At 45.4% G+C, this 16,277-nt stretch overlaps 1 protein-coding gene across 1 annotated transcript in view; it reads right to left on the bottom strand.

Moving 5' to 3' along the window:
• Positions 1–16,277, bottom strand: part of ACSM3 (acyl-CoA synthetase medium chain family member 3) — a 58,025-nt gene that overhangs the window by 29,904 nt on the left and 11,844 nt on the right. The window contains exons 2-3 of the mRNA XM_023744382.1: positions 7,548–7,800; positions 6,674–6,884 (exon numbers count right to left, since the gene is read on the bottom strand). Coding sequence (XP_023600150.1) covers positions 6,674–6,884; positions 7,548–7,766 — 430 coding nt within the window. The 5' untranslated portion in view covers positions 7,767–7,800. The remainder of the gene's footprint in view (positions 1–6,673; positions 6,885–7,547; positions 7,801–16,277) is intronic.

Raw genomic sequence — 16,277 nt, 5'->3', positions numbered from 1 at the left:
GTTTGGGTGCTCCCACCTCTCCATGCTTCACCAAGGATCAACATGAGGGGTAGGGACTTCAGTCCAGTCACCATCATAAGCAAAATCGAATGAAGATGTTGGAGAAGCTCCCCCATCAACTAAAGGGCAGGGCCCGTTCAGGGGGGTTGAGGAGCTCCCCCTTGTCACTCACAGAGCAGGGCGATCAGGGGGTTGAGGAGCTCCCCCCAGTCACGCACAGAGCAGGGCCGATCAGGGGGTTGAGGAGCTCCGCCTTGTCACACACAGAGCAGGGCTGATCAGGGGGTTGAGGAGCTCCCCCCTGTCACACACAGAGCAGGGCTGATCAGGGGGTTGGGGCACCGCCACTGTCACACTCAGGGCAGGGCCGATGGGGAGGTTATGGCTCTACCCCGTCACACACAGAGCAGGGCCCATGGGGTGCGGGGTGGTTGGGGCACCGCCCTCTATCACGCACAGAGCAGGGCCGATCAGGGGGTTGGGGCGCTGCACCCTGTCACACACAGAGCAGGGCCGATCAGGGGGTTGGGGCGCTGTACCCTGTTACACACAGAGCCGCAGGGCGATCAGGGGTTTTGGGGAGCTCCCCCCTATCAGGCACAGAGCAGGGCTGATCAGGGGATTGGGGTGCCTTCCCGTCACGAACAGAGCAGGGCGGATAGGGAGGTTGTGGCTCCGCCCCTGTCACACACAGAGCTGCAGGGCGATCAGGGGGTTTGGGCGCTGCCCCCTGTCACGCTAATCCCAGTGCCGGGAGCCCTTGCGGCTCCACTGATCCCGGTGCTGGGAGGCATATTACCCTTTTACTATATAGGATAGAGGCCTGGTGCACAGGTGGGGGCCGATCATTTTGGCTGGTTTGCCCTGAAGGGTGTCCTGGATCAGGGTGGGGGTCCCCACTGGGGTGCCTGGCCAGTCTGGGTGAGGGGCTGAGGGCTGTTTTCAGGCTGCCGGGTGACTGAAGCTCCCAACGCTCCTTTTTTTCTTTTTTTTTTATTCTGGGCCAGCTTTAGCTCTGAGGCCTTTGTTTACCTTCTGTATTTGATACAATGTTGCGGTCCGGCTGGCTGAAGCCTGGCTGACTAACGCCGGTTTCTGGGGTTTTGTTTAGCTTCTATATTTGCAACATAGTTGCTTAGAGTTGCAGCTGAGAGGCCGGCAAGTCAGGCGGGGAACGTTGGAGTCTGCTGTCACTGGAGCAAGCAAGCCTCCCTGTTCGCTTCAAGCTGTCTGGCTGCCGGCCACCATCTTGGCTGGCAGTTAATTTGCATATCACCCTGATTAGCCAACGGGAAGGGTAGCGGCCTACGGCTAATTACCATGTTTCTCTTATTAGATAGGATGCCCCCCCCCCCCAAAGAAAATCATAAGGCTCTCATGAAGACTGAATGAGCAAATGTTTTTTTTTTAAGCCAGAGGGGCCACATACATTACAGAAGCCTCATAAAGATCTGTGAGCTGATATTGTGTATTTCACTAGCTTTTTGTGGTAATTAACACTTAAAGAAAGGGACCAGCTCATTGGGAATTAATATTTTAAAGTAACTATATACTAAGATTTCTGGTGTAGCTGGATTTGGCTTGTAATAATACAAAGAGCTGGAAAATTAAAATGTGATATAACAGAATATGTTTTTGAGGGCTGTTGGATAGAACTCTCTGAGAAACTGGAAATAAGGGAACTAGACTGCCTCTGAAGAGCTAAACTATAAACTCAACATAAACAAGGTCAGAACGGAGACATGCGAAGTCAGTGGAAGCAGACATGATTCACAGAGGAGCAACCTGCACCTGGTACATGCTATGTTAGCAGAGGACTGGCCTCAGGAGGGCCCCTGCACCACAGGGTAGGAGGGAAGGACACTTTGCTGGGCATCCCGAGCGCACCCACCCAGGCCTGTCTAGAGGCGGTCACGGGTGGGGGATTTCACGTTAGGTCCTGGGATGCGGTGATCCCTAGCCAGCACCCACGTTCACACCAGGTGCTTTACGTTTCAAACCTACCAGTCACCTCCTGCCTCAGCACCTTTGCGCCTGCTCTTCCACTTGCTAGAATGCTCCCATCACCTACCTTCTCCATTGGCGGAGTCGTCCCTCAGGTCTCAGCAAAAACACCCTGACTTCCTCAGTCTCAGTGGTCCCTCTTACACACTCCAATGGCTGCTGTGTTCTCTCCTAGGACTTGTCACACTACACAGTATGTGTTTATATATCTCATGACTCTCTCCCACTGGACCCTACACTTTATCGCTCCTGAAACAGAGCAAGTGCCCAGTGACCACCTGTTGCATGGTAGTATGGGTGGGTATAGAGGGATTGGTGGATAGATTGGGCTTTCAAATCCTGGTGCCAGTAAATGATGAAAGTTACTGTTCATCAAACACACTTCCAGCTAAACTTCCTCTTGTCGTGCAGGTGTCTTAAAAGGGAGAAAGGGCTACTCATGCCAGAGTCTTTTGGTCCTTCATGCAAATAGATCAATTGGTAGTGTCATCTTATCCACTCCATAGCATAAACTTGGTAATGAGGGCCCCTCACCACACCCCAAGATCCTGTGCTGTACTCTCCATGCACTAACACGGACCAACTTCTGACCTGCCAGGCCAGTGCCCAGCTCTGGTCAATATCAGACAGGGCCGTGATGTCTGCAAGGCTTCGTCGGACAGGTTCCCTCCTCTGCTCCGTGGTTCTCGAACCTGACCAGGCATCAGAACCACCTGAAGGGCTTGTTAAACACAGATTGCTGGGTTTTGCCTGTCCCCACTGAGTTTGGGATTCAGTAGCTCTGGGGCCGGAGAATTTACATTTCTGACCAGTTCCCAGGAATGCTGATGCTTAGCACTGTTTCTCTGTAGGACTCGGCACCTTTCATTTTGGGGAAACACAGTAAAACTCATCCCACTCTTCTCCCACTTAGTAATGCATTTCTAAACTTTTTAAGACGCCTCAAAGACACCATTCAATTCTACATTTTTAATTATTATTGATTTCAGAGAGGAAGGGAGAGGGCGAGATATATAGAAACATCAATGATGAGATAGAATCATTGATTGGCTGCTTCCTGCACACCCCCCACTGGGGATCAAACCTGAAACCCAGGCATGTGCCCTTAACTGGAATCAAACCTGGGACCCTTCGGTCCACAGGCTGACGCTCTCATCCACTGAGCCAACCTGGCCAGGGCCATTTTTCTTTTTTTATTGCAAAATATACCAAACATGCAACAGAATTTATGCAGTGTATCTATATGACTTACTTTTAAAATATAAAAGTATGCATTACTTACCACCTAGACTAAGAAAAAGAATTTAACAATATGTGTGAGGCCCCATGTGCCTGGCCCCAGCTTCCCAGAAAGCTATTGGCCAAATTTGTGTTAAACATTCCTTTGCCGTTCTTAATCATTTTATCACATATGTATATAACCCTAAGAAATACGAGAACTGCCGAAACCGGTTTGGCTCAGTGGATAGAGCGTCGGCCTGCGGACTGAAAGGTCCCGGGTTCAATTCCGGTCAAGGGCATGTACCTGGGTTGTGGGCACATCCCCAGTGGGAGATGTGCAGGAGGCAGCTGGTCCATGTTTCTCTCTCATCGATGTTTCTAACTCTCTATCGCTCTCCCGTCCCTCTCTGTACAGATCGAGACAATATAATTAAACAATACAAGAAATACGAGAACTGAAGTCCTTGTGCATATTTCCCCTACCTAAGGTTTCTTTTTTATATATATATATATATAATATTTTTTATTGATTTTTTACAGAGAGGAAGGGAGAGGGATAGAGAGTTGGAAACATCGATGAGAGAGAAACATCGATCAGCTGCCTCCTGCACACTCTCTACTGGGTACGTGCCCTTGACCGGAATCGAACCTGGGACCCTTGAGTCCGCAGGCTGACACTCTATCCACTGAGCCAAACCAGGTTTCTTAAGAGGGGAAACTTATTAGGAGATTTCTGAGCACATTTCCAATTCTGCCATGAAGACTGGCATAGTTAGTGTAAAAGACTTATCATTCATCACCTCTCTCTCCTTCCAAGAGATTCTGCCTGCTCTCCTGCCCACAGCCTCAGGAACCATGTTCTATCAGAAGAAGTTGCCTCTGACCACATCTGAACAGCCTAACCCAAGCCATGCCTCAAGTATTTGCTTCAAGTATTTGATTGAAGAGATGGAGTGGATTATTGAATGGGATGGATAGGGTCACAGTCACGTGCCAGCCAAATGAAAGGGAACAGAGAAACCATGTGTTAGTAGAAAGAAGTCAAAGGGGCGACGCTTAGACGAGGAAGACAAGAGCCCTGTGGCTCCAGAGCACGAGCGAGAAAGCAGCTGCCTGCTGAAGAGCCTGGGTCCTTGCAGATAGGGTTAGACCGCTATTCCTCCTGCACTTCACTTCTGCAAGGTTCTCAGTAGGAGTTCAGCAGTTCTTCCTGCCTGAGCTGATGTGAATGCATCTGTGGTCCTGGCAATCAGTCTCTTAATAAGACAATGTGCTTACACAGCATTTGTGAACGCAATCATTTTGTTTCCAAAAACTGTCACAGTGGACTATTTAGACACAGACAACAGTGAGGTGATGGCCAGAGGACAGGGGCAGGGGCTGGGTGGAGGTGGGTGAAGTGGGGGAAATGGGGACAACTATAATAATGTCAACAATAAAAATAAAGTAAAAATCCTATATAATAAAGAGCTAATATGCAAATGATTGTCACGCCATCACGCTGTAGCGGCATAGACACTCAACACCTGGGAGAGAGGAATGGGGACCAGCCAGGCACAAATGAGCTCGAGAGAGAGGAATGGGGACCAGCCAGTCTGCAGCCCGGGAGAGGGAAAAGCCACCCGACCTGCGGTCCTGGGTACCAGTGACTGCGCCTGTGCCTGAGGCCCGGGAGAGGGACAAGGTGCCAACCCCGTGGTCCCAGGTGCCAGCACCTGCAGCTGCGGCCCAGGCGAAGCAGCCCGCCCATGGCCCCCTGCGGCTGTGAAGCCAGCCCGGGTCCTGGGTGCCTGCAGCCGGCCAGAGGGAGGGAAGCCCAGGTCCCAGGTGTGAGGCGAGGCAGAGATGGCTGGGGCAATCAGGCCAGCAGGGGAGCAGTTAGGGGCGATCAGGCAAGCAGGCAGAGGTGGTTAGGGGTGATCAGGCAGGCAGAGGGGTTAGGAGCGAACAGGCAGGCAGGCGGGTGAGCGGTTAGGAGCTAGCGGTCCCGGATTGCAAGAGGCAGTCGGACATCCCCCAAGGGGTCCCAGATTGGAGAGGGTGCAGGCTGGGCTAAGGTACAATGCCCCCCTCCATGTACAAATTTTATGCACCGGGCTTCTAGTATATAAGTAAATAAGTAAAATAAAAGTGGACTATGCAACTTCAACATATAATTTAAATGTACACATGAGATAACAGTATATAACTCTCTGCAATGCAAGTAATGATTATAATAAATTAATAATGGCTACTTACTATAATGATTTATTATGACAATAGGAATATTCAACAAACATTTTGCTGAGCATTTACTATATGCCAATCACTGGAGATCAGAGATGAATGTATCATAGTCATTGCCTTTTAAAAAATATATATATTTTTGCCGAAACCGGTTTGGCTCAGTGGATAGAGCGTCGGCCTGCGGACCGAAAGGTCCCAGGTTCGATTCCGGTCAAGTGCATGTACCTTGGTTGCGGGCACATCCCCAGTGGGAGATGTGCAGAAGGCAGCTATGTGGGAGTGCACTGACCACCAGAGGGCAGTTCCTGAACTGAGCATCTGCCCCCTGGTGGTCAGTGTGTGTCATAGTGACCAGTCATTCCCAGTCTTTCTGCTGTTAGGGTCAGTTTGCATATTACCCTTTTACTATATAGGATAGAGGCCTGGTGCACGGGTGGGGGCCGGCTGGTTTTCCCTGAAGGGTGTCCCAGGTCAGGGTGGGGGTCCCGCTTGCGTGCCTGGCCAGCCTGGGTGAGGGGCTGATGGCTGTTTGCAGCTGGTCACACCCCCTTCAGGGTGGGGGTCCCCACTAAAGTGCCTGGCCAGTCTGGGTGAGGGGCTGAGGGCCGTTTTCAGGCTGGCCGTGGCCAGCAACTGAAGCTCCCAGCCTCTCCTTTTTTTCTTTTTTATTCTGGGATTTATTTACCTTCTATAATTGAAACTTTGTTGCCGTCACTGGAGCTGAGAGCAGGGCTCCTGCTCGCTCCCAGCTCTGAGGCCATGGGCTGCTGAAAGCAGGTATCTGGGGTTTGTTTAGCTTCTATAATTGAAACTTTGTTGCTTTCGGAGCTCAGAGTTGGGCCGCGGCAGGCGGGGAACCTTGGCTTCCTCCATCACTGGAGCAAGCAAGCCTCCTGCTCGCTTCAGCTGCGTGGCTGCCGGCCTCCATCTTAGTTGGCAGTTAATTTACATATCGCCCTGATTAGCCAATGGGAAGCGTAGTGAAGGTATGGTCAATTACCCTTTTTGTCTTTTATTAGATAGGATTACATTTTGAAAAACCCAACTCCTAGTTTAGGTCAAAAGATATGGCTTATTCCAACATATCTCTAGGGTTCCTGAGAATAATTCTATCTTGTGTACAGTTCCTCAAACCATTTGCCCAAATAAGTGTCTTGTGATTACTTAGATGTTTTGGAAAATCTCCCGCTTTAAATGTGATCAGTTTTCAAACATTACTAACCTGTTCGCAAGCAGGCTACATTTGCAAGCCACCACTCTGGGATCCTGGGCAGAATGACAATGACTCGATCTCCCCTTTGCAGGGCACAGGCTTCTGTAAGTATATTGGCAAATTTCTTGGACAAAGATCCCAGTTCCTCAAAACTCCATCTCACTTCTTCTCCAATTCCATTTATCCACCAGAAGGCTGAATTGGAGGGTCTCTTTCCAGCCTGAGGAAAGATAATCCAGCCATAGACTTAAAGTTGCTTACCCAGCTAAATCCTATTTTAACAGATGAATAGAATGTTTTCCCGAAGAAGTCACAGGCCACTCATTAGGACACACATGGAGTATTTGGGAAGAACTCTGGATTCTTATTTCTAGACTATAGGCCTGGTGCATTACTTATGCATTTGGGGGGTGGGGGCAGGCCCCTCAGCCCAGCCTGTGCCCTCTTGCAGTCTGGGAGCCCTTGGGGGATGTCTGACTGATGGCTTAGGCCCAAGGTCCCCCACCGTAAAGATTATCTGGCTCAACATGATAATGGTTCTGTGGTTGAGAAAGCCTGGGTCACAAAAATGTATGATTATAGGTTAGTTTTTTAAAAATACAAAAAGGAGTAGAGTGAAAAGTGACTCCAAGGACATAGATACAGCATTGGGAGAAATATAAAGGGATTCTAATCCTCAGGCTAAATTAGAAGTGACCTGTGCTGGGAGAATGACATGGCTGGGGGACTGGTCAGTGCATTCTGGATATTCAGCAATACCCCTACCCACTAGCCACACCCTCCCCCAAGTCATGGCAATCAAATGGTCTCCAGACATTGCCACATGTTCCCTTGGGGCACAATCACTCCCAGACGGGCAGTGTAGACTGGCCCTGCGATGTACCTTTTCCATGTTGGTCCACTGGTCCAAGACGTCTTTAGCAAAGTTGAAATACTCTGGAATCTCCAGTTTGAAGTCCTTTTTCATGGACTCATAGTTGGAGAAATTCTGAGGAGTCACTGTTCTATAATCTTTATGCAACACTCTAACGGGACCAGGAACTGTTGCGCGCTGACAACACTTGGAACGAAGCAATATCTCCATTGTGACAAGAGACAGCATCACTTTGGTTGGACCTTTTAGCACCCAAGCTTTCCTGTGGGGACCAATCCACATAAAAGACAAGCAAAAGGACATGTGTTTGTTTATGTCCTTAAGGTAGCCATACCCCAAAGTAGCAAAGTTTCATTATTTATTATTCATCATCCTCATCCCATTTTCTGAGCACTCACTAAGTTCCAAACACCATGCCCAGTGTTTTATTTACACACAATTTATCATTCATTCAAAGTAAACCTGTGAGGTAGATACTATTATCATCTCTATTTACAGATGGAGAGAATGACTAGTTAGAGGCTGATTAGTCAGCTCTGGAGGCCATAATAAAATACCGGACATTTATTTCTCACCGTTCTGGTGGCTGGAACATCAGAGATCATGTGCCAACCCATTTGGTTCCATCTCTGGCTTGCTGATGGCTGCCTTCTCTGTGTCCTCACATGGTAGAGAGAGAAAGAGCTCTGGTCTCTTCCTCTTCTTATAAAGACACTAATCCCATCATGGGATCTCACCCTCTGACCTCATCTAACCCTAATCACAGCCAAAGAGCCCACCTCCAAATACTCTCACATTGGGAGGACACAACATTCGGTTTGTAAAGAGGCACTGGTTGGATTTGAACCAGGAACCGTCTGGTTCCAGCCCCTTCTCCTGACTATTATGTGTGTATTTCTAAAGAAGGAAAGATCTGGGTCACTCAGTTACTCTCAGTGAAAGCAAAGGGCTAAGCCTTCTCACTAACTCTTCCACCTGCATATTTCAAAGTAGTGCAGAAATGTCACAGAGAACTCTCACAGCGGGGAATCTGCAGAAGAAACCAAGTGGATCAGTACAATGAGGCACAAAAGCACCGTCAGAATCCTCGAGTTTAGAGGCTGTGGTTCCCATGCTCCCATTAGTCCACGTTGCCTTCAGTCCGGGCTTGGAGCTCTAAGTACCAGACATGGTAATAACAGGGCTTCAACCACGGGACTTTGTGGGGGAGGGTCCTCCAGGGCACCCAGCCTCCCTGCTTCTGTGGGAATAATTTGATCATGATGTCACTTACTAGGCTGAGATCTCATAAATGAGGCTGCTAAAAAGACCAGGTCTAGGCACATTAGGGTTCACTTCTTATATTTTCCACAATCTTCCAAATTCCTTACAATGAAAACTACTTTCACCATCATTAAATCATTTTTGTGTGTGTTTTGTTTTGTTTTAATCCTCACCCCAGGATATTTTTCCATTGACTTCTTAGAGAGAGTGGGAGAGAGAGGGAAAGACAGAGAGAAATATCAACTTGAGAGAAACACATTGATTGGTTGCCTCCTGCACACGCCTCAGCCAGGGCCCAAGCTGGGGAGAAGCCTGCAACCGAGGTACATGCCCTTGACAAGAATCGAACCCAGAACCCTTTGGTCCACAGGCCGATGTTCTATCCACTGAGCCAAACCAGCTAGGGCCATTAAATCACTTTTAACTGAAATTCTGTGTAATGTGTAAGGCAGTTGGCTATGGAAGCACTTCTGTATTGACAAATTGGGAAACAATAATTATTAGCGGGTGCCAGCCATAGATTTTGCTCTAAGTGGACCTGGCGCTCGGGCGTGGTGTGGCTGCACCCAGTGCATTGGGAGACCTGGGGTTCTCCTGACCTCCCACCCTGTGTGAGGACCTGATGAGTCAGTGAGCTGGCGCCCTCTGAGAGCGTCTGGTTTGAGTCTCCTCCTTTTCCACCTTCAAAGAGAACAGCCCGAGAGAGTAGAAGCAACTGGCTTCAACACTCACAGCAGAGAGAGAACTAGAAGTCGTCAGATCGCCATTGCCGTCCAATAAGATTTTAATTGAGCCGTGGTTTTCAACCATGCTTATGTATTCATAAGCAATCACTAGAAAAGCTTTTTTATTTTTTATTTTTTTAAAAAAATATATTTATTGATTTTTTACAGAGAGGAAGGAAGAGAGATAGAGAGTTAGAAACATCGATGAGAGTGAAACATCGACCAGCTGCCTCCTGCACATCTCCTACTGGGGATGTGCCCGCAACCCAGGTACATGCCCTTGACCGGAATCGAACCCGGGACCCTTCAGTCCGTAGGCCGACGCTCTATCCACTGAGCCAAACCGGTTTTGGCTAGAAAAGCTTTTTTAAAAAAAAAAAATGTTGGGGTCTTAGACCAATGAAATCTGAATCTTTGGTTCAGGGGAGCTGGGCATCATTTTTAAAAAATATATTTTTATTGATTTCAGAGAGGAAGAGAGAGGAAGAGAGAGGGAGAGATAGTAACATTGATGAGAGAGAATCATCAATCCGCTGCCTCCTGAACGCCCCACTGGGGATTGAGCCTGGAACCTGGGCATGTGCCCTGACCGGAAATCAAACCCTGACCTCCTGGCTCAACCACACTGGCCGGGCTGGGCCACAGTCTCCATTGCAATTGCTTAACTCTGGTGGGGATAGCCATTGACTCTAGATAAACAAATGGGCCTGGCTGTTTTCCCAAAAACTGATTTATGGATACTGAAACTTGAATTCCATGTGTCATTAATATTTTCTTCTTTTCTCAAAATTTTTAAAATGTGAAAACCATTTTTGGATCCCAGCCTGAGCAGAGCTAGACGGCTGGGCTGGCCCGCACCTGCTGACCTTTGCACTACAAAGCAGCTCTGTGAGGGTTGGGGCCCTGCCTTTCCTGTTCTGATACCCTCCCTGGGAATGATAATAGCATTTGGTCCATAGGAGGGGCTTAATATCTTTTGAGTGAACAAATTACTTTAATTCAGAAGGAAGAACTTTTTGATGCATTTATTTCAATAATTTAGGACTAAATAGAGTTGAGACGTGCCTCCACCACTTTAAACCAGATATATCTGACTATGTGAACCACTCATGTGTGTTACTTAGATTTAAATTAATTTAAATACTATTTAAAAATTAGTTTGTTAGTCACACTAGCTCATTTCACGTGCTTAACACGCGGCTAGCAGCTATGGAGTGAGGCAAGGTGTGCAGCGAGGGGGCCCATGCATCCCATCACGCAGAGCACCCTGTGGGCGGTGCTGCTCTCCACTGATCCTGGCTCAGAACCCGACTTTCAAACATCACGCCCCAGGGGCATTGAGGGAGGGTTCCCAAGATCAGATTTTTCTAAGGGCTCAGGTTTGGTGGAGTGCCCAACCCTGTTCTCTTGCCTAAGGGCTGTGGGAGGGGGAGTGTCCCCCCCCCCCAACCCGGGAGTCTCCTCACGCTCTAGAACAGCGGTTCTCAACCTGTGGGTCGTGACCCCTTTGGGCAGTGGTTCTTAACCTTCCTAATGTTGTAGTGACCCACAACCATAAAATTATTTTCGTTGCTACTTCATAACTGTAATTTTGCTACTGTTATGAATCGTCATGTAAATATCTGATATGCGAAAAAATAGAAAATGAAGAAGGAACACAGGGGTAAAGAATAAAAATGGCGACAAACAAGTATTTATCAATAATAACTTTAAATGTAAATGGATTAAATGCCCCAATCAAAAGACATAGGGTAACTGAGTGGATAAGAAAACATGACCCATATATCTGCTGTCTACAGGAGACCCACCTCAAAAAAAAAGACGCACACAGACTGATGGTGAAGGGATGGAAAAAGGTTCTTCAGGCGAATGGAAATGAAAAAAAAAGCCGGGGTAGCAATACTTATATCGGACAAATTAGATTTCAAAGTGAAGGACATAAAAAGAGATAAGGAAGGCCACTTCATAATACTAAAGGGAGCAATCCAACAAGAAGAAATAACTCTGGTAAACATATACGCACCCAATATAGGAGCACCTAAATACATAAGAAAACTTCTGGAGGGGATCAAGGGAGAAATTGACAGCAATACAATCATAGTAGGGGACTTTAACACTACACTATCACCATTGGACAAATCCTCTAAACGAAAAATCAGCAAAGAAACATCAATCCTAAATGACTCACTAGATCAGATGGAATTAATTGACATCTTCAAAACATTTCATCCCAAAGCCACAGAATATACATTCTTCTCAAGTGCACATGGGTCATTTTCAAAAATAGACCAAATATTGGGTCACAGGCAAAGTCTCTTCAAATTCAAGAAGATAGAAATCATATCAAGCATCTTCTTAGATCACAATGGCATAAAACTAGAAATCAACTACAATAAAAACAATCCCCAAAAAATCAAACACATGGAGACTAAATAGCATGCTATTAAACAATGACTGGGTTACCAGAGAGATAAAAGAAGAAATAAAAAACATCATGGCAACAAACAACAATGAAAACACAACAATCCAAAACCTATGGGATACAGCGAAAGCAGTCTTGAGAGGGAAGTTCATAGCTCTACAAGCCTACTGCAAAAAACAAGAAACAATGATAATAAATTACCAAACCCTACAACTCAAAGAGTTAGGAAGAGACCAACAAGAAAAGCCCAGTGTAAGCAGAAGGAAAGAAATAATAAAGATCAGAGTGGAGATAAACGACATAGAGACCAAAAAAAACAATACAAAAGATCAACAAAACCAAGAGCTGGTTCTTTGAAAGGATAAACAAGATTGATGAACCTCTGGCCAGGCTCACCAAGAAACAAAGAGAGAGGACCCAAATAAACAAAATCAGAATGAGCCCTAGCTGGTTTGGCTCAGTGGATAGAGCGTGAGCCTGTGGACTAAAGGGTCCCAGGTTCGATTCCAGTCAAGGGCACATACCCGGGCTGCAGGCTCGGGCCCCAATAGAGGGCATGCAGGAGGCAGCCAATCAATGATTCACTCTCATCACTGATGTTTCTATCTCTGGCCCCTTCCTCTCTGAAATAAAAGATAATTTAAAAAAAAATCAGAAATGAAAGAGGAGAAATAACAACAGACCCCACAGAAATACAAAGGATTGTTAAAAAATACTGTGAACTACTCTACTCCAACAAACTAGACAACCTGGAGGAAATGGACATATTCCTAGAAAAATACAACCTTCCAAAACGCAATCAGGAAGAATCTAAAAATCTCAATAGGCCAATAATTATGGAAGAAATTGAAGCAGTCATCAAAAAGCTTCCAGCAAACAAAAGCCTGGGGCCAGACGGCTTCACGGGGGAGTTTTACCAAACATTCAAGGAAGAACTAAAACCTATCCTCCTCAGACTATTCCAAAAAATCCAAGAGGAAGGAACACTTCCAAGCTCATTCTATGAAGCCAGCATCACCCTAATACCAAAACCAGATAAAGACAACACAATGAAAGAGAATTACAGGCCAATATCCCTCATGAACATAGATGCCAAAATCCTCAACAAAATCCTAGCAAATCGGATCCAGCAGTACATCAGAAAGATCATACACCATGACCAAGTAGGATTTATCCCAGGGATGCAAGGATGGTACAATATTCACAAGTCAATAAACGTAATACATCACATAAACAAATTGAGAGATAAAAACCACATAGTCATATCAATTGATGCAGAAAAAGCATTTGACAAAATCCAACACCCTTTCTTGATAAAAACTCTCAGCAAGGTAGGAATAGAAGGATCATACCTCAACATAATAAAAGCCATAGATGACAAACCCACAGCCAACATCATAATCAATGGGCAAAAATTAAAACCATTTCCCCTAAAAACAGGAACAAGACAGGGATGCCCCCTCTCACCACTCCTGTTCAACATAGTAATGGAAGTACTAGCCGTTGCGATCAGACAAGAAGAAGAAATAAAAGGCATCCAAATTGGAAAAGAAGAAGTAAAACTGTCCTTATTTGCAGATGACATGATACTGTACATAGAGAACCCTAAAGACTCCATCAAAAAATTATTAGACTTAATAAATGAATTCGGCAATGTAGCAGGATACAAAATTAATGCCAAGAAATCTATGGCATTTCTTTACACCAATAGTGAACTTACAGAAAGTGAGACTAAAAAAGCAATCCCATTTACCATCCCACCAAAAAAATTAAGATGCCTAGAAATAAATTTAACTAAGGAGGTAAAAGACTTATATGCGGAAAACTACAGGACACTGAAAAAAGAGAGAGAGGAAGACATAAACAGATGGAAGAACATACCGTGTTTATGGATTGGTAGAATCAACATCATCAAAATGTCCATATTACCCAAAGCAATCTATAGATTCAATGCAATCTCCATTGAATTACCAACGGCATATTTCACAGATCTAGAACGAACACTCCAAAAATTCATCTGGAATAAAAAAAAGACCCCGAATAGCTGCAGTGATCCTGAGAAAGAAGAACAAAGTAGGTGGGATCTCAATACCAGATATCAAGCTGTATTGCAAAGCACTGTTCTTAAAACAGCATGGTACTGGCACAAGAACAGACATATAGATCAATGGAATAGAATAGAGAACCCAGAAATCAACCCAAACCACTATGCCCAATTAATATTGGACAAAGGAGGCAAGAGCATACAATGGAGTCAAGACAGTCTCTTCAATAAATGGTGTTGGGAAAATTGGACAGATACATGCAAAAAGATGAAACTAGACCACCAACTCACACTATACACAAAAATAAACTCAAAATGGATAAAAGACTTAAACATAAGACGGGAAACCATAAAAATACTAGAGGAATCCACAGGCAGCGAAATCACAAATATATGCCGAAGGAATTTCTTCTCTGATACTGCTCCTAGGGCAATGGAAACTAAAGAGAAAATAAACAAATGGGACTACATCAAAATAAAAAGCTTTTGCACAGCAAAGGAAACCATAATCAAAACAACAAGAAGGGAGAACATATTTGCCAATGATATCTGATAAGGGTTTAATCTCCAACATCTACAGGGAACTCATGCAACTTAACAATAGGAAGGTAAACAATCCAATCAAAAAATGGGCAATGGACCTAGATAGACACTTTTCGAAAGAGGACATAGAGAAGGCCGAAAGACATATTAAAACATGCTCAAAGTCACTAATTATACGAGAGATGCAAATCAAAACAACAATGCGGTATCGTCTCACACCTGCCAGAATGGCTATCATCAACAAAATCAACAAACAACAAGTGTTGGAGAGGATGTGGAGAAAAAGGAACCCTTTGCACTGCTGGTGGGAATGCAGACTCGTGCAGCCACTGTGGAGAACAGTATGGAGTTTCCTCAAAAAACTAAAAATGGAACTCCCATTTGACCCAGTGATCCCACTTCTAGGAATATATCCCAAGAAACCAGAAACACCAATCAGAAAGGATATATGCACCCCTATGTTCATAGCAGCACAATTCACCATAGCGAAGATTTGGAAACAGCCTAAGTGCCCATCAGCAGATGAATGGCTTAGAAAACTGTGGTACATCTACACAATGGAATACTATGCTGCTGTAAAAAAGGAGTTCTTACAATTTGCAGCAGCATGGATGGAACTGGAGAGCATTATGCTAAGTGAAATAAGTCAGTCAGAGAAAGATAAATACCACATGATCTCACTCATTTGTGGAATATAGAGAACAACATAGACTGATGAACAGGGACAGATCCAAAGACAGAGAAACAGCGATCAGACTATCAATCCTCAGAGGGAAAGTAGGGGAGGGTGGGGGTAAGGGGAAGAGATCAACCAAAGGACTTGTATGCATGCATATAAGCCAAACCAATGGACATGGACAATAGGGGGATGAGAATATGAGTGGTGGTGGTGGGGGGGGGGCGGGGAGGGGGGGGTTAATGGGGGGATGAGGACACATTTGTAATACCTTAACCAATAAAGAAATTAAAGATAAAAAAAAATATCTGATATGCAGGATGTATTTTCATTGCTACAAATTGAACATAATTAAAGCATAGTGATTAATCACAAAAACAATATGTAATTATTTATGTGTTTTTTGATGGTCTTAAGTGACACCTGTGAAAGGGTCGTTCAATCCCCAAAGGGGTCGTGACCCACAGGTTGACCTTTGGGGGTCGAACGACCCTTTCACAGGGGTCGCCTAAGACCATCAGAAAATACATATATAATTACATATTGTTTTTGTGATTAATCACTATGCTTTATTTTTTTTTAAATATGTTTTATTGATTTTTCACAGAGAGGAAGGGAGAGAGATAGAGAGAGTTAGAAACATCGATGAGAGAGAAACATTGATCAGCTGCCTCTTGCACATTCCCCACCAGGGATGTGCCTGCAACCCAGGTACATGCCCTTGACCGGAATCGAACCTGGGACCTCTCAGTCTGCAGGCCGACGCTCTATCCACTGAGCCAAACCGGTTTCGGCAATCACTATGCTTTAATTATGTTCAATTTGTAACAATGAAAATACATCCTGCATATCAGATATTTACATGACGATTCATAACAGTAGCAAAATTACAGTTATGAAGTAGCAACAAAAATAATTTTATGGTTGGGGGTCACCACAACATGAGGAACTGTATTAAAGGATCGTGGCATTAGGAAGGTTGAGAACCACTGCTCTAGAAGAAGCTGCTGTTCCAATGGAGATGACCCCTGAAGCACTACTCATCGGGGTGGGGTGGGGGTGGGGG

The sequence above is a fragment of the Myotis lucifugus genome, unplaced genomic scaffold (assembly GCF_000147115.1).
Source record: "Myotis lucifugus unplaced genomic scaffold, Myoluc2.0 scaffold_458, whole genome shotgun sequence".
NCBI classification, from domain to species: domain Eukaryota; kingdom Metazoa; phylum Chordata; class Mammalia; order Chiroptera; family Vespertilionidae; genus Myotis; species Myotis lucifugus.
The sequence above is the reverse complement of the archived record's forward strand: the minus strand, read 5'-3'. Positions and strand labels throughout refer to the sequence as shown.